The sequence below is a fragment of the Myotis yumanensis genome, unplaced genomic scaffold, assembly GCF_028538775.1.
Source record: "Myotis yumanensis isolate MYYU_CA2020_CCGP unplaced genomic scaffold, mMyoYum1.0.hap1 SCAF_4, whole genome shotgun sequence".
Lineage (NCBI taxonomy): Eukaryota > Metazoa > Chordata > Mammalia > Chiroptera > Vespertilionidae > Myotis > Myotis yumanensis.
Window position 1 is genome coordinate 79,037,659 of NW_027223755.1, and position 18,506 is coordinate 79,056,164.

Genomic DNA, 18,506 nt, shown 5'->3' on the forward strand with positions numbered 1-18,506 from the left:
CGCCACAAGTCCCGGGCGGGGAAGGCCGGAGCGACGTGGCCCCGCCCCCTTTCGGGTCGGCACTGCGCGTGCGCCTCCGTGCTGGGCTCGACTCTTAAAGTTGCCTCGGAATTAAAAGGGCCCGCTGCCTTCCCGAAGTTGGTTAGAAGGCAAGGGGTGTTAAGTTGTGGGCAGCACTTTGTCATGGGACCTGTGCCGTTGGGAATATTGCTTTTCATTTTGACTGCATGCGTCCCAGCTTGGGCTGGGGCGCCGAAGGAGGAGGACGATGATGACACAGAACGCTTGCCCAGCAAATGCGAAGGTATCTGAAAGGAATAGCCCCTTTTGGCATCCCTCTGCCCCACCTCCTTTGTTTGGGCCGGACCAAATGGACCGTGATGGGTGGGTCGCTCAACCTACTTAAAGACCTGAGGGAGGTTTTGGTGGAGTTTCGCGGAAGTCGAATGGGATCAAGGGAGGGGACCTATAGTGGTTTCCAAAATCTATGGCACTACAATTCCCATGAGACATCCAGAGAGAGCCCGCTTTTTCTGGCTGGTTTGGGCCCCAATGGTCTGTGGGAATTGTAGTTCAGAGACTATCTGCCCAGGACCACGCTACTGAGCATCTTGTGTGTGTTTTTCCCAAGCCACTAGACCTCAATCTGGAGATCCTGCAGGAGCGGGATGTTAGGCTCACCTTGTGGATATCCTCTGCTCCACCTCGGCAGAGACACTCCCAAATTACAGGTCCTGCGTTCTCCTGAAGGGGCTTGGGGATGAGTAAATCAGCCCTTGACGCTCATAAATGAAAGAGGAGGCCACACAACTGGGAGAGGTTCCCCATAGGTGTGAGGCTTTCCAAAGGGTGTGTGTGTGCTGTATGGATTTTACAGCAAGCAGTATCTTCTGTGGTTTCACTATTTGCGGGTCCCAGCTGGTGTTAGGCAGTTATTTATTGGGCTCCTTCTGGATGCACAATAGCAATAGAGAGCAATAATAGGGAGAAGGCATTTCAGAACTGGGCCATTGCGTGCTCTGGTTCCCTAGTTTGTTGTCTGCCTGACTCTAATTTCTTTCCTGGATTCTTTTTCTTTTAACCTGCATTTCAGTATCGCTGTTCCTCAAGACTTGGACCTAATCTCTACTCCCCTTTCACTTGTGCCCCTACTCCTCTGTCAGAATTTCTAAACACAGACCCAATCTTGTCAGTCCTTGCTTTAACACCTGGGCAGGCTTCCTGCAGTGATTAGAGTACAGCCAAGATTGTTGTTAGGGCAGAACATACATTTCTTTGTTTTATGCCCCCCCCCTTTCTTTCTTTTTCACAAACTCCCACCCCCAAAATGCCCATGCTGAAGCCACACTGTACTCAGCAGCTAGTGAGCCTGCCTTATCTTTTCCCACCTCTGCTTCTCCCTTTGCCTGGAATAACCCTCTCACTTCTGCATGTTGTTCTCCAAGATCCAATTTAAATGTCACCTCCTTTGGAAGCCTTCTTTTCGTATCTGTCTCCTCTCACTGTATTGTACTCTTGGAGGGAAAGAGAGTACCTGTGTCTCCCAGATCTTAGAGTAGTACCTGGCATATTTTAGGCACCTTTGTTACTTGCTCCTGTGTTTAGTTCACTTGGCACTTCTGTATAGGCCACTCCCTTTCTTGGGACCCATAATGTGCCAGGTCACATGCTAGGTGCTGGAAAGACAGTGGTGGAACAGATGCAATGCTCACCCTTAAGGAAATCCCAGGCTAGCAGGAAGTCAGTATGTAACCACTGAATGAATTTTGCATTTCCTAATGAGATTAAGTCTCTTGGTCTTTTTTTTTTTTTTAACATATTTTATTGATTTTTTACAGAGAGGAAGGGAGAGGGATAGAGAGTTAGAAACATCGATGAGAGAGAAACATCGACCAGCTGCCTCCTGCACATCTCCTACTGGGGATGTGCCCGCAACCCAGATACATGCCCTTGACCGGAATCGAACCTGGGACCCTTCAGTCCGCAGGCCAACGCTCTATCCACTGAGCCAAACCGGTTTCGGCTCTTGGTCTTTTTCTTAAAAAATATATTTTTATTGATTTCAGAGAGGGAAAGGGAGAAAGAAACATCAGTGATGAGAGAGAATCATTGATCAGCTGCCTCCTGCACACCCCCTCCTGCGGTTCCCCAGCCCAATCGAGCCCACAACCTGGGCATGTTCCCTTGACTGGAATCGAATCTGGGACCCTTCAGTTCGCAGGCTGATGCTCTATCCACTGAGCCAAGCCAGCTAGGGTCTTAATCCCAAGTGTAGGAACCATCACACCATATTGCCATCTTTTTTTCTATTCCCGACTGCATTGGCAGTGTGTCATGGATAGGGATGGTGGGTCTTAATTGCTCTCTATTGCTATTGTGCATCCAGAAGGAGCCCAATAAATGACTGCCTAACAACAGCAAAGACTTATACACTGCTCACTTTGTGCTGGCACTATTGTAAAGGCTTTACATGGATTGATTTAATCCTCACAACACCCCTATGAGGAGGTACTATTATTATCTCCATTTTAGAGGTGAAGAAACCAAGGCACAGCAGATTGCTACACAGCTTACTAAGTGGCTGAGTCAGGATTGTAAACCAGGCTGGCTCCAGAGTCTGCATTTGAAACCATCATGCTCTGCTGCTTTTGCTCATCTGCAGAATGAGTTGCTGGCTTGTTTGTTTATCTCTCATGTCCCTTTGGACATCTAGTGTGTAAGCTGCTGAGTCTGGAGCTACAGGAACAGCTGAGTCGCACTGGACGATCTCGAGAGGTGCTGGAGCTGGGGCAGGTGCTGGACACGGGCAAGAGGAAAAGACACATCCCTTATAGCGTTTCGTGAGTCCTTGATGCTCCTCCACCTTTCAACCCCCGAAAGAGCTCTGGGAGCTCATACAGTATTCAAGGAGTCTTTGTTTCCCCTCTTCCCACAGAGAGACAAGGCTAGAAGAGGCCTTGGAGAATTTATGTGAGCAAGTTCTGGATTACAGTGTTCATGCTGAGCGCAAGGGCTCACTGAGATATGCCAAGGTCAGACTCCTCCCCAGGGCAGGATCCCACTGCTTAGGCCTATGTCCTCTGGAGCCTCCCTTCTCTAGCCTTTCAGTGTCCCCTCCTCATCTTTAGACTCCCTCATCTCACCCTCATGGAACTTACCCTTCAGACTCTGGTGCTTGACAAAACTGATATGGTGGGACGGGAAAGGAAGAAGTTGAGGTAGTGGGCGGGGCTGATCCCAAATTCCCATCTCACAGGGGCAGAGTCAGACCATGGCAACGCTGAAAGGCCTGGTGCAGAAGGGGGTAAAGGTGGATCTGGGGATCCCTCTGGAGCTGTGGGACGAGCCCAGTGTGGAGGTCACATTCCTCAAGAAGCAGGTAGGTTAGGATACAGCCCGGGGAGGTGAGAAGGGAACCTGAAAGGGGAACTAGATCCTAGAGAGGTCTACCTCTGAGCAGGGGAGAAGGGGGCAGAGTGAGGACTGTCATTGATTGACATGCACCCGGAGCATATCAAGAAGTAATAATGGAGACTAATAATATGCATGACCACTTACTGAGTAACAACCATGTGCAAATTTGGAGCCACAGACGTTTCAGCTGCTGCCTCATTTTGTTCTCACAACCACCTGATTACCATTTCCCATCTTACAGACAAGGAGCTGAAATTTAAGAGTTTAATAACCTACTCAGTAGAGGAGGTGTTAGTAAATGTTTGTTGAATGAATGGGGATCACACAGCTAGTAAGCCACGTTTAAACTCCTGGCTCTCTGGCTCTCCAAGGTGGGGTGGGGAGACAGGTAGTAAAGAGCAAAGAGGAAGGTTCCCAAAGCCCAGCAGAGCAGATACTCTTCTGACCCTTCCACTTGACCAGTGTGAGAAAATGCTGGAGGAGTTTGAAGAAGTTGTGGAAGACTGGTACTTCCACCATCAGGAGCAGCCCCTGCAGCATTTTCTCTGTGAAGGTCATGTGCTCCCAGCTTCTGAAACTGGTAAGTGTGTGGGCTGGTCCCTTCCCTGCCAGGCCACAACATCCCCTACGCCCAGGACCAACATCTCACTTGTTTTCTATCACCCAACTTAGCATGTCTACAGGAAACTTGGACTGGAAAGGAGATCACAGAAGGGCAAGAGAAGACAGAAGGGGAGGAGGAGCAAGATCAAGAGGAGGAGAAGGAAAAGGACGAAGAGATGACTAGCGCACCAGGCCACCCCAAGCATGACCCAGAGGACCTTTGACCCTTGTTTTTGAGCCCCCGGGAAGGGCAGGGGTCATGGAGAGTGCTCTGAAGCCTGAGCTCTCTCTACCCCACAGCTTTAATGGTGTGTGTGTGTGTGTGTGTGTGTGTGTGTGTCTCACCCCTGAGCTTGTAGTTGTTCTCTCCCATCTGGTCTCAGGCAGAATCCTGATGGTACAGCATGGTATAGCTGTGGGGAGAAAGGTGTGAGCAGTAGGTGGAAGCCCAAACCCAACAGATGAGCCCTCTGCCTGCCATCTAGCTCCCTTGGCTGTAGGTGTGGAGACGATATTGAAGGCTTTCCCCTTTAATTATCTCTACTACTTCAAACCCCACCCAGAGGTCAGCAATGGCATAGGAGTTGGGGGCCTTGGGGACGTCACGTTGCCTTTTTTAGACCCTTACAAGGATGAAGCCAGAGGGCATTCTCTGCCACTTGCATACACCGCCAAAGGCTTCATGCCAACAGACTGACCGCGGAGGGGACGCTGGTGGGGATGGGGTGATGCTGATAAATTAGGCGGAGTAGGCACTTAGTCTACTTCATATTAATTACACCGATGGCCCGCCACATAATTTCACAGGTGCCAAATTTTCTATATCGCTAGGAAGCTTTCTTTTTTTACAAGTATCGGCTGCAACCAACATTTCCAGCAACTCCTGTGCACACGTCCTAGCTGGCTGATGTGGCAGCGCCCCGCCCAGAGAACAGGGCTGCTGGCTGCCGTCCCGTTAGAAGCTAATGGTGCTCGGTAATGCTGCAGCCCAAGGCAGTTGGCAGGGATCCCAGGCCGAGGACGGTGTTCGGGCCGGGGTCCGGGTCCGCGCGCGCCGGAGAACGCGGCCGCGTTAGAATGCCGCGGGCGGTGCCGTCTCGGCCGCCATACTTGGGCTTATGGGAGCTCGCAGCGGACAGAATCCTTCGCGTTTTTCCAATTTCCATTCTTCCCTCAGAACCTTAGAGGCGTAAAAGTGGGTCCAAGGCAGAGAGCGGCGTAGGTTATAGAGAAGGAACTAAAAAGGACCTCCTTGGGAGGGGACGAGTGTGGACTTACCACGAGAGAGTGGCAAGGCGGGGCCCCAAAGACACTGAAAGACGCGCTGCTTCACGTGGAAGAAAAGGTTGGGCGAGACCATCCTCGGAAGGGGGCTGAGGCGATACCACTTTAAGAGCGAGGGGGCGGCAAGAACTGAGACTTGGAGGTGCCACTTAGCGGAGGCTCGGGCGAGTGTGGGAACCCGAAGGGCCCGGACGTTGGCCCACAGCCCCGCTTTCTCCGGCCATGAGCCGTGTGGTGCGGACCGAGCCGCTGCGCGGGGAGCCCCCCGTGCGGCTGCCTGGCGACCCCTTCTCCGTGGTGGTTCTACTTCGGGGCTACGCGGAGCCCGAGGGGGTGGGCGGCGCCGTGCGCGCCGACGGCTCGGTGACCCTCATCCTGCCCCGCGCCTCCCGCCACCGAGAGCCCCCGTCCGAGGGCTGCGAGGCGAAGACCGCCCTGGAGGACGCAGCCCGGGGTCCCATCCTCGTGGACACCGGGGGCCCCTGGGCTCGGGAGAGGCTCCTGGGGGCCCTGGCGGGGCAGGGCGTGGCCCCCGCAGACGTGACTTTGGTGGTGGGGACCCACGGACACTCGGATCACATCGGGAACCTGGGGCTGTTTCCAAGGGCCGCTCTGTTGGTCTCGCACGACTTCTGCCTCCCCGGGGGCTGCTTCCTTCCCCACGGGCTCGGGGAGGAGCGGCCCCTGCGGCTGGGGCCGGGGCTCGAGGTGTGGGCCACGCCCGGCCACGGGGGCCAGCGGGACGTGAGCGTGGTGGTGGCGGGCACGGCCCTGGGCACCGTGGCCGTGGTGGGCGACGTGTTCGAACGCGACGGGGACGAGGGCTTCTGGCAGGCCCTGAGCGAAGACCCCGTGGCTCAGGAGCGGAGCCGGAAGAGGGTCCTGGGCACAGCCGACGTGGTGGTGCCTGGCCACGGCGCCCCCTTCCTGGTGGTCAGGGAGGCCTGGAGTCCAGAGGCAGAGGGCCCCGAGGCCCGAGACCAGGAGGAGCCCCCGGAGACGCCGGACGCCCGTGAGGGCGGCCCTCCCACCCCATCCCCCAGCCTGGGGACTGAAGTCTAGGTTGGGAGAGGACCAGTCAGCCGGAGTCGGAGGGGCCAGCTGGTCACTCCCAGCGAGGACAGAGCGCTTCTGCCACCGCTGTCACCAATATCACCATTTTTGCAACCAAACTCGGACCAAGGACGGACCAGCTGTGTGCCACCTCTGAGGGTTTCACTAACAAAAACGGGAGACGATTGGGAGAGTTGTCCCAAATAAAAATTGGAAACTACGTTGAAAATCATAGTGCCTTAATGTAAATAAAAATTGGAAACTACACTGAAAATCATAGTGCCTTAACGTAAATGTAAGGAGATGAAGTATTAACAGTGACGGTTACGCAAATGTAATCCACAGCAAACAGGGGACACCTTTTGGCTAATTGCTTATTTCTTAAGAGGTTGCAGGTTGCTGAGAGAAGGTGCAGGGCATGGAAGTAACACCACAGTCATCTGACTTTTATTCATTAATTTATTCAATGAATAGTTATTTAACTCCTGCTATGTCTCAAGCACCGGGATACAACAGTGAACGAGTCAGGCAAACTCCCTGTCCCTCATGGATATTACATTCTATTGAGACAGACAAGTAAACAACAATAATAATACTAAATCAGATAACTATAGGTTGTGGTTAGTGATATGAGAAAAAATCAGGCTGAGAAGGGGATACGGTTCTGAGGGGTGGGTAGTCAGGGAAAGCCTCTGAGGTGATGAAGTTTGATTAGAGAATAGAATGAGAAAGCTGGACCCCTTGATCTGCTTGAGCAGCAGGAATCCATGGAGTTGGAAGAGTGGCAATAAATGAAACTCCAGAGTTACTGAGATTGAAGCCTCGGCTTTTGAGCAGGCCAATGACCTGGGCTCGTTTATGTTTTAAAACAATCACTCTTGTTCTGAATGGAAACGGGGTTAGAGTGGAGCAAGAATTGAATTGGCTGTGGTTGGGAAGCTTTTGCAGTCTTCCAGGTGAGAGAAGTTGGTAGCACCTGGCCCATATCCCAGAAGTCCTATTAGGGCTGTGGTCCTCTTCACAACTGTCCCAGTCCCCTTGCCCTCTATCCACACAGCTCTAGGAATGGCAGAGGGCTTAGGTGTGGCAGATGGAGAGGAAGAAGTCCACCTTGTGGATGATGAGCCTCCCTGGGTGGATGCGATCAGGCAGGGCCAAACTGGAGGTCATTTCCCAGGTGTCTACAAAGGCCACGCAGAGGTCAGCAAGGACAGCTCAGAGAAGCCAGTTCACTTGGAGAGTGAACCAGTCACAGCCAGACATGGACTTGTAGGGTGTTGACCAGCTTGGTGACCACAAGAGTGCAACCACAGCGGCCCAGATCCTGTCAGTCGTCAGATAAAGATGGCCCCAGGGAAGGTGGTGAAGTAGACCCCAGCACTACCACGGTGTGGAGGTCCTGGCCAGGTCCCAGACCATGGAGTGCAGGGAAGCCACTGGTGTGTAAAAGGTGTGCAGGGACCGCTGTAGGCCTTCTAATGCAGCACTCTGCTCTGGGTGGTCTCCGTAGCCATCAGGGACCCTGTCTAACATGTGGCATGTAGGCAGATCCTCTGGTTTCAGGACTGCGGGGAAGTCAGGGGTTATTTAGAGCTATGCCCTCCTACCTTGGACAAACAAATTCCTGCCCTCACTTCCCAGAACATAGGCATTCTGCTCATTACTCAGGCCTGGTCATTTGGGGCAACACATCACTTTGGCCACACTGATTGTCTTCAGGATGGACAGGTCACCTAAACAAGTCCAGTCTTGGTAATATTAAGGTTTTCGCTAGAGCTAGTGGAAAAGTCTAGTTTTTTTCTACAAGACTGACATAGGACGATGCATCATCTTGCCATTTGTCCAGACAGCCCACTTGCTGCTGGGGCCACCAAATGGAGACTAAAAATGAAGCTAAGCAGTAGGGGCAGAAGTGAGCAGTTAAGAGGAACAGACCTGATGACAAGTTTGAGTGCTCAAAGTCAGATCCTCTGCCTCGAACTCATCAGTCACCTGGGCTGGCTAATCAACTCCTTTCCTGCCTAAGCGTCTTTGACTGTTTTCAGTGGCTTGCAGCAAGAGGAGTTCTGAATGGATACAGACACGGGTGAAATGAGCCATTACAGGCAGTGAGGATAGCGAGGAGAGAGGGTTAACACAGGGAAAGCAGTGCTTAAGATATTAGGAAGTTGGGCCCAGAGTGTACGCTTAGAAGTTTCTTTAAAGCTTCCTTTTTGTGAAAACTCTCAGGAACACTTGACCTATATGATTAGATTCCTCTACTCATAAATATTCAATGGCTCCGCATCACCTACAGGACAATCCAAACTTTCTCTTCTAGTCCTTTTCAAGTCAAAGTTTGTCCAGTTTGGCTAGACTGCCTGCTTCCTTCCAGACAAGCCCACATCCCCTTTTTCTCCTGCAGGCCTTTGATTTTGTTCTTTCCCTGTTGTCTTCCCTCTCTTCTCCACTTTCCAGGCTCAACTCAGGTCACCCTCAGAAATCCTCCCTGATGTTCCCAACCCTACTTTAACTCTAGTAATGCAGTCTCTGTATTATTCACTTAGCCTGGTGTTGGTCATTCTTTTTCTGGAAATGTCCTCTCCCCATGGTTCCCCTTGACAGCAGAAACTATGCAAGATACTTCTTTGAATGCTACAGAGCTCAGTATTTTGTCTGTAAATGCCATGAAATAAATACATGCTATTTTTCTGATCCACCTGGTTATCTGTTACCTGTTGCCCAGCTCTGACTCCTTGTCTAGGATTTAGATGTCAATCCCTGCCCAGCCTCTGAGAAGTTCCAACATCATGTCCACGTATACAAACAAAGGGGTGTCTCTCAAAGCCCTCCCTATTCACCTTTCTTCACAGGCTCCAGGCGTCTTGCCATCTCCTGTCATGGCCATTCACGGCAGTGACACACAGATACTCCAACACTGCCATGGGATGGAGTCCCTCATCATGTGGATGACATGGCCCACTAGGCAGCCCAAGTTTCTATCAGCAGTGCAGAAGGAACATCCGGAGCAGGACACCAAGTGCCATATCTCAGTGGTAGAAGCCAGAGGGTTTGGGAGCTGGAAGTCCAGCATGGTATGGGAGTCATGGGAAGAAGAATATAACAGGCTAACTACTAAAAAGCTAACGTTTTTTGAGTGTTTACTCTGTGCCACATGCATGTACTGTAACCATCCTCTTAAAATAGGGAAATTAAGTGAAGTGAGTTCGTAAATGTCAGAGCAAGCATGTAGATGAAGGCTTCCAGACTCCAGTGCCCATTCCTTAATTACTCTAGGGAGAGGTTAATCCCAGTTATGAATATAACTCTCTAGGTCAGCTAGCCTCTACTCCAAACTATCCCAGATGCACTCATTCCAGCTGTTCCTTCTCTTGGCTGCCATTTGGCTGTGCGTCAGAGAAAGACCCTGAAGGAGAGCTTTGTTGGTCACATTCCTGGAGAGACAAATGTCTGTGATAAGAATGAAGGCATGCTGAGGGCTAAAAGCTTGATTTTAGGTAGGAGACTATTCATAATTTTAACTATGTCTATTTACAAAAAGGATTCAAAGTGGCTACTACAGATGTATGTATACAATCTATATATAAAAAAGCCTAATATGCTAATTGTCCCTCCAACTGTTCAACTGTTCTATCAGTGGCTATGATGCACACTGACCAGCAAAGGGTAGATGCTCTGACCAGTTGGTTAGCTTGCTGCTGGGGTTGGGCGGATCAGGACTGGGTGAAATGGGCCCCAATTGTGTACCAGGACCCCTCAGGAGATGTCGGAGAGCTGGTTTCAGCTCGATCCCCACAGGCCTGACCGAGGGACCCCACTGGTGCACGAATCTGTGGACCGGGCCTCTAGTATAGTATCCTATATAATAAAAGGATAATATGCAAATCGACCTAATGGCAGAACAACCAGTTGCTATGATGCACACTGACCACCAGGGGGCAGATGTTCAGTGCAGGAGCTTCCCTCTGGTGGTCAGTGTGCCCCCACAGGGGGAGTACTGCTCAGCCAGAAGCCGGGCTCATTGCTGGCAAGCTCAGTGGCGGTGGTGGTGGGAGCCTCTCCCACCTCCGCAGCAGTGCTAAGGATGTCGACCGCTGTGGGGAGTGGGCCTAAGCTGTCAGTTGGACATCCCCTGAGGGCTCCTGGACTGTGAGAGGGCACAGGCCTGACTGAGGAACTCCCCCCCCCTCCCACCCCAGTGCACGAATTTTGTGCATCGGGCCTCTAGTAATTAACATAAAGATAAAAAGGAAGTTAGAAACCAGGTAGAAGGTGAAGATAATTTTATCAGGAACTTGAAAATTGTATCAGGATACTTCCTGAAACTGAACACTGCATCCACTATCTCAGTCTTGCTTCCACTCTAACCACTCCACTAAAATGGCTCTGGATGACATTACTCATGAATGTCATAATTGACAAATCCAAACTTCCTAGAAACACACACACACACACACACACACACACACTGGATTCTGTATTTTTCCTTTTGTAGTAATAGAAAATATAAGAGCTTGTTTGGAGAGAAATTTTTTCTTGTGTTTACATTCCAAAAGGATTAAGGAGTGGATGAAAACTTAGACAAAAGCATGATTGGAAACAACCAGAAAGTTACGAGTATGCTTTAAAAATCATCTAAAGAATGAATGAATTAGCTTTTATTGTACAACAAACCACCCCAAAAAGTGGTGGCTTAAAACCACAAAGATTATTTCTTAGAATTCCATGAGTCATCTGGACTGCCTTGGCTGGAGCTGAATGATCCAGGATAGCCTCATTACTCATCGGAAGCTTCAGCTGGAATTGGTGGAATGGTGGCGCCTCTCTCTATATGGTTTCTCAATCTCTGATAGCCAGCTCAGGCTTGTTCACATGGTGGAAGAGGGATTCCCAGTGTTAGGGCAGAAGCTCCAAGGCCGCTTGCAGTTCGGGATGAGGTTTAGAAATTGCACAATATCGCTTACATCACCTTCAAAGCAAGTCATAAGGCCAGTCCAGATGCAGGGATGAGGACATACCCTCCACCTCCTGATAGAAGAAGCTGCAAAGAATTTCTGACTTTGTTGTTGTTGTTGTAAATGTACTACGATGGGTGTGTGCATGAATTGGTGAGGCTAAAAGTTCACCAACTTCATTGTTTGGTTAAGTCCTTTTTATACTTTCTGCCTTTCCCAGAAGCAGCTGCTAATCACACCACACCATTCCCTCCTCACTCCCAGAAGGGGGCAGCATTTATTCACAGAGAAAGCAAAGACCATTCATTGTTCGGCTATCTCTGCTTCAAGATACCTTACCTGAGAACTCGTCAGCATCTGCACCCAGAGCCACCTCCAGAAGAGGAGCAGTCCCTTGCCCACTCTTACCAGACATTTCCTTTATATCTTTTTGCTGATTCCTTTTCATATGTTTTCATTCAGTATCTCAGTCTGGCTTCCACTCTGACCACTCCACAAAAATGACTCTGGATGACATGGCTCATGAATGTCCTAATTGGCAAATGCAAAAGACACTTAGTGCTCATTTCACTTGACCATCCAGAAGCACTTGACATTCCTTCTTTTTTTTAAAAATATTTTATTAGCCAAAACCGGTTTGGCTCAGTGGATAGAGCGTCGGCCTGCGGACTGAAAGGTCCCAGGTTCGATTCCGGTCAAGGGCATGTACCTTGGTTGCGGGCACATCCCCAGTGGGGAGTGTGCAAGAGGCAGCTGATCGATGGTTCTCTCTCATCGATGTTTCTAGCTCTCTATCTCTCTCCCTTCCTCTCTGTAAAAAATCAATAAAAAAATATATTTAAAAAAATAAAATATTTTATTGATTTTTTACAGAGAGGAAGGGAGAGGGGTAGAGAATTTGAAACATCGATGAGAGAGAAACATCGATCAGCTGCCTCCTGCATGCCCCCCACCAGGGATGTGCCCACAGCCAAGGCACATGCCCTTGACCGGAATCGAACCTGGGACCCCTGAGTCCGCAGGCCAACGCTCTATCCCCTGAGCCAAACCAGTTAGGGCTTCATTCCTTCTTGAAACTTGCATTCCATACCCTCTCCCTTGGATTCCTAGACCATGCATAGCTCTGTTCTCTACTTAATGCCTGCTCCCTCACAGTCCCCTTTGAGGGCTCTTCTTTCTCCTCATGCTCCTTTATTAATCTAAACAACAAAAAATTTTTTTTTGTCAAATGTCATTGGTTATGAGAACATTTATGAGAACAAAAAAAAGTACAACCTGGCCAGTGTGGCTCCGTTGGTTGAGTGTCACCCCATGCACTGAAAGGTCACTGGTTCGATTTCCGGTCGGGCACGTGCCCAGGTTGCAGATTTAGTCCCCAGTCAGGGTGTGTATGGGAGGCAACCTGTCGATATTTCTCTTTTGCATCCACATTTCTCTCTCTCTCTCCCTCTTCCTTCCTCTCTCTCTAAAATCAATAAAAATATATAAAAAATAACAGGTACAAGGAACAATAATGCAACAAATACCTGTGTCCTCACCACCCAGTAGAAGAAAGATGCTTTGTTATAACTTTGAAGTCCCCTTATGTTTTTCTCTAGTCCTAGCCCTTTCTTGGCCCTTCAGAGGCAACCACTATCTTTTATTTTAAAATATGTTTTTATTGATTTCAGAGAGAAGGAGGGAGAAGGAGAAAGGGATAGAAACATCAATGATGAGAGAGAATCATTGATCAGCTGCCTCCTGCATGCCTCCCACTGGGGATCGAGCCCGAAACCCAGGCAATGACTGGGAATTGAACCCTGACCTCCTGGTTCATGGGTTGATGCTCAACCACTGAGCACACTGGCCGGGCACAGCCACTATCTTGAATGGGGTGTTTAACATTTTCTTGATTTTTTTTTTGGTAGTTTTACCACAATTGCATTTCTACACAATTTTATACTTTATATAAATGAAGGATTAATTTTATACTTTATGTAAATAAATCATATTGTAAATATCCTGCCACAACTTGCTTTTTTCATCAATATTATGATCCTGAGATTTATTCATTTATTGTGGGTAGCTGCAATAATGTGTAGTAATTAATTTTATGGAAAACTACATAATGTTGGGAAAACTAAATATCCACATGCAAAAGAATGAAATTGGATCCTTACCTTAAGCCATACACAAAAATTAATTTAATTTTGATGTAGTCCCATTTGTTTATTTTCTCTTTAGTTTCCATTGCCCTAGGAACAGTATCAGTGAAGAAATTGCTTCGGCATATGTCTGAGATTTTGCTGCCTGTGGATTCCTCTAGAATTTTTATGGTTTCCTATCTTATGTTTAAGTCCTTTATCCATTTTGAGTTTATTTTTGTGTATGGTGTAAGTTGGTGGTCTAATTTTATTTTTTTGTGGTCCCACTTCTAGGAATATATCCCAAGAAACTAGAAACACCAATTAGAAAGGATATATGCACCCCTATGTTCATAGCAGCACAATTCACCATAGCTAAGATTTGGAAACAGCCTAAGTGCCCATCAATAGATGAGTGGATTAAAAAACTGTGGTACATCTACACAATGGAATACTACGCTGTGGTAAAAAAAGAAGGAATTCTTACCATTTGCAACAACATGGATGGAACTGGAGAGCATTATGCTAAGTGAAATAAGCCAATCAGAGAAAGATAAATATCACATAATCTCACTCATTTGTGGAATATAATGAATAACATAAACTGATGAACAAAAATAGATCCAGAGACAGAGAAGCATCAATCAGCCCATCAAACCTCAGAGGGAAGGTAGGGGAGGGTGGGGGTACGGGGGTGAGATCAACCAAAGGACTTATATGCTAGCATATAGGCCTAACCAATGGACACAGACAACAGGGGGGTGAGGGCATGAGTGGGGAGATGGGGGGTAATGTGGGGATAAGGACACATATGTAATAACTTAATCAATAAAAAAATTAATTTAAAATGAATTAAAGACTTAAAAAACATAAAACTCCTAGAAGAAAACACAGAGACAAAACTCCTTGACATTGATCTTGGTCATGATTTTTTGGATATGATACCAAAAACAAATGCAATATAAGCAAACATAAATAAGTGGGACTACATCAAGCCAAAAAGTTTCTGCACAGCAAAGGAAACAATAAAAATGAAGAAATAATGCATGAAATGGCAGAAAGTACTTGCAAACTATATATCTGATAAGCAGTTAATATTCAAAATATATAAGGAACTCATACAATTCAATAGCCAAAAAACTCCCCCCGCAAAAAAAACCGATTTAAAAATTGACAAATGGCCTAGCCGGTTTGGCTCAGTAGATAAGTGTCAGCCTGCGGACTGAATGGTCCTGGGTTCTATTTCAGTCAAGGACACATGCCAGGGTTGTGGACTCAATCCCCAGTGTGGGGCGTGCAGGAGGCAGCTGATCAATGATTCTCTCTCATCATTGATGTTTCTATCTGTCTCTCCCTCTCACCCTCTGAAATCAATAAGAATATATTTTTTAAAAATTGACAAATAATGCAAATAAACATTTTTCCTAAGAAGGTATACAAATGGTTAACAGATATATGAAAAGATGCTTAACATCACTAATAATCAGGAAAATACAAATCAAAACCACAATGAGAAATCACTTCATACCTGAAGGATGGTTATTATAAAAAAGATAAGAGATAGCAGGTATTGGCAAGGGTGTGGAGAAAAGAGAACCCTTGTGCATTGTTAGTGGCAAAATAAATTGGTGCAGCCACTATGGAATCAGTATGGAGCTCCCTCAAAAAAGAAAATAGAACTACCATATGATCCAATAATCCCACTTCTGGTTATCTATTCAAAGGAAATGAAATCAGTATCTCAAAGAGATATCTGCACTCTGATGCTCAATGAAGCATTACTCACAATAGCCAAGATATGGAAACAACCTAGGTTGTTGACATTGACAGATAAATTGCTAAAGAATGTGTATGTGTACATACATATAAATACACACAGGAATATTTCTCAACCTTTAAAAAAAGAAGAAAATCCTTCCATTTGTGACAACATGGATGGTACATTTTTATTTTTAAAAATGAACCTGTCTTTTGACCCAGTGATCCCACTTCTGGGAATATATCCTAAGAATCCTGAAACACCAATCAGAAAGAATATATGCATCCTTATGTTCATAGCAGCATTATTTGCAACAGCCAAGATCTGGAAACAGCCAAGTGTCCATCAGTAGATGAGTGGATAAAAAAGCTATGGAATAGCTCAGCCAGTGTTGTTCAGTGGTTGGGTGTCGACCTATGAACCAGGAGGTCAGGATTTGATTCCCAATCAGGGCATAAACCCGGATTGTGGACTGGATTCCCAGTAGAGGGCATGCAGAAGGCAGCTGATCAATGATTCTCTCTCACGATCTCTCTCTCTCTCTCTCTCTCTCTCTCTCTCTCTCTCTCTCCATCTCCCTTCCTCTCTGAAATCAATAAACATATATTTTCAAAAATAAAAAAAATATTTTAAAAAGGCAGTAGTATATTTATACAATGGAATACTATGCAGCCGTACAAAGAAGGAAATCTTACTTTTGCAACAGCATGGATGGACCTGGAGAGTATTATGCTAAGTGAAATAAGACAGTCAGAGAAAGACAAATACCATATGATTTCACATGAGGAATCTAATAAACAAAATAAACTAAGGAACAAAATAGGTCCAGAGGCATAGATGCATGGAACAGACTGACAGCTATGAGAGGAGAGGGAGAAGCGGGGAACTGGATGAAAGAAAGTGAAGGGATTAGCCAAAGAATATATATGAATAATCCACAGACACAGACTACAGTGTGGTGATGGCCAGAGGGGAAGAGGGGTAGGGGCTGGGTGGAAGCGGGCAAAGTGTGTATGTGGGGAAGTGGGGACATCTGTAATAGTGTCAACAATAAAAATAAAGGGGCGGGGGAAAGGCATCACCACACTCAAGGTTTTCTCCTGTTATCTTCTAGGGACTTTGTAGTTTTGTGGTTTACATTTAGGTCTATGATCCATTTTGAGTTAATTTTTTTTAAGAGTGTAAGGTCTGTGTCTAGATGATTCTTCTTTGTATGTGACTGCCCCATTGTTCTAGCACCATTGTTGAAGAGACTATTAAAAATATTTTTATTTATTTCAGAGAGGAAGGGAGAGGGAGAGATAGAAACATCAATGATGAGAGAGATTCATTTATCAGCTGCCTCCTGTACTCCCCATACTGGATATTGAGCCCACAACCTGGGCATGTGCCCTTACCAGGAATCCAACCTTGATCTCCTGGTTCATAGGTCGGCGCTCAACCACTGAGCTACACCAGTTGGGCGAGATTGTCTTATTTTTTCCTTTATTGTTTTCAAGTATTACATATGTCTCCTTTTCCCCCCATTGACCTCTCCCCAGCTGTTCCCACCTCACAATACATGCCCTCAACCCCCTACTGTCTGTGTCCATGGGTTAGAGAGTATCTTTATTCCATAGTATTCCCTTGCTCCTTCATCAAAGCTTGGTTAACTATATTTGTGGGGGTCCATTTCTGGGCTGTCCATTTAAAATTTATTTATTTATTTATTTATTTATTTATTTATTTATTTATTTATTTTGAGAGAGAATGAGAGAGAGAGAGAGAGAGAGAGAGAGAGAGAGAGGAAGGGATGAGAGAGAGAGAGAGAGAAAAAGAGAGGAACATCAATTTGTTGTTCCACCCATTTATGCATTCATTGGTTGATTTTTGTATGTGCCCTGACTGGAGATCAAACCCAGAATCTTGGTATATTGGGATGATGCTTTAACCAACTGAGCTACCCAGTCAGGGCTGGGCTCTCCATTTTGTTCCATTGACCTATTTGTCTGTTCTTTCACCAATACAATACTGTTTTGAATACTGAAGCTTTATAGTAAGCATTGAAGTAGACTGGGGTCAGTCCTCCAACTTTGTTTTTCTCCTTCAATATTGTGTTGGCTACTCTGCATCTTGCCCATCCATATAAACTTTAGAATAAGCTTGTCAATGTCCATAAAATAATTTGCTGGAATTTTTAATTAGAATTGCATTGAATCTATAGATAAAGTAGGGAAAAACTGACATTCTGACAATATTAAGTCTTACTATCCACAAATATGAAATATCGCTCCATTTATTTAGTTCTTGATTTTGTTCATCAGAGTTTTATAATTTTTCTCATATAGATCTGTATATAGTTTGTTAGAATTATACCTAAGTATTTCATTTTTGAGGGGGGTGCTAATGTCAATGGTATTATGCTTTAAATTTCAAATTCTACTTGTTCATTGTTGGTATGTAAGAAATCAATTGATTTTTATATATTAATCTTGTAACCTGAAATTTTGCTATAATCATTTAATAGTGCCGGAGTCCATTCATTGTCTTCACTAGCTGAGTTTAGACAGAGACCCCCAAAAGCTAGTAACCTTTGAAGTCCTAGCAAAGGTCAGAACTGCACCACCCAGTTAATCTAGGAACCACCCAGTTAATTTAGGTAATAATAGCTGAAGCATCCCCACCTAGTTCCCTTAATTCCTTAGATACTTGTGTAGATCCTTGTTGATTATTGTTGATCAGATATTCTGCCTATTTCTGGAAATTGTCTACCAATGAGCTAATCCATGTGTCATTCAAACCACCTTACCCTAGGGCTACCCCAGACAAACCACCTTACCGTTAGTGCTACCCCAGACAAACCTCCTTACCCTAAGGGCTACCCCAGATCAAATAAAAGCTTGGAGCGGCCTGAGCATCGGTGGAAGTCCCTCTCCTTGAGTCGGACTTGCCCGCCTGGTCCCCCAATATTGCAAAATGATCTCGTGTCTTTTTCTTTCATTTGTGTGCGGCTCCTCTTTCAGATACCGAACCCTACTCCACGCGGGACGTGGGAGGAAACACACTCGACAAATAGGATCTTTTTGTTTGTTTATTGTTGTTCATAAGGGTCTTGTGTGTGTGTGTGTGTGTGTGTGTGTGTGTGTGAATTCTTTCAAATTTTCTATGTGGACTATCATGTCATTTGCAACAAAGTCTGAGGAAAAGGAGGCTAGAATGGTGCCAAAGGGCCAGCTCCTGGTGGGGACAGAAGGACCTGGATCCCAGGAGCCACTGCCTCAGGAGGCTGGAAGTGTACCCCCTGACGATGAAACCTCCAGTGAACTGAACCTGTAG

The 18,506-nt window shown here is 46.6% G+C and overlaps 2 protein-coding genes across 2 annotated transcripts; both read left to right on the forward strand.

The window, feature by feature from the left end:
• Positions 1-68: 68 nt before the first annotated feature.
• Positions 69-4,244, forward strand: CNPY4 (canopy FGF signaling regulator 4). Its single transcript, XM_070412644.1, has 6 exons — positions 69-304; positions 2,714-2,840; positions 2,936-3,032; positions 3,257-3,379; positions 3,877-3,994; positions 4,087-4,244. The coding sequence occupies exons 1-6, from the start codon at positions 184-186 to the stop codon at positions 4,239-4,241; spliced, it is 741 nt and encodes a 246-aa protein (XP_070268745.1). The 5' UTR covers positions 69-183; the 3' UTR covers positions 4,242-4,244.
• Positions 4,245-5,514: 1,270 nt separating this feature from the next.
• MBLAC1 (metallo-beta-lactamase domain containing 1) lies at positions 5,515-9,048 on the forward strand. The gene has a single exon (XM_070412643.1). It carries the CDS (start codon positions 5,524-5,526, stop codon positions 6,361-6,363), a length of 840 nt encoding a protein of 279 aa, XP_070268744.1. The 5' UTR covers positions 5,515-5,523; the 3' UTR covers positions 6,364-9,048.
• The last annotated feature ends 9,458 nt before the right edge of the window (positions 9,049-18,506 follow it).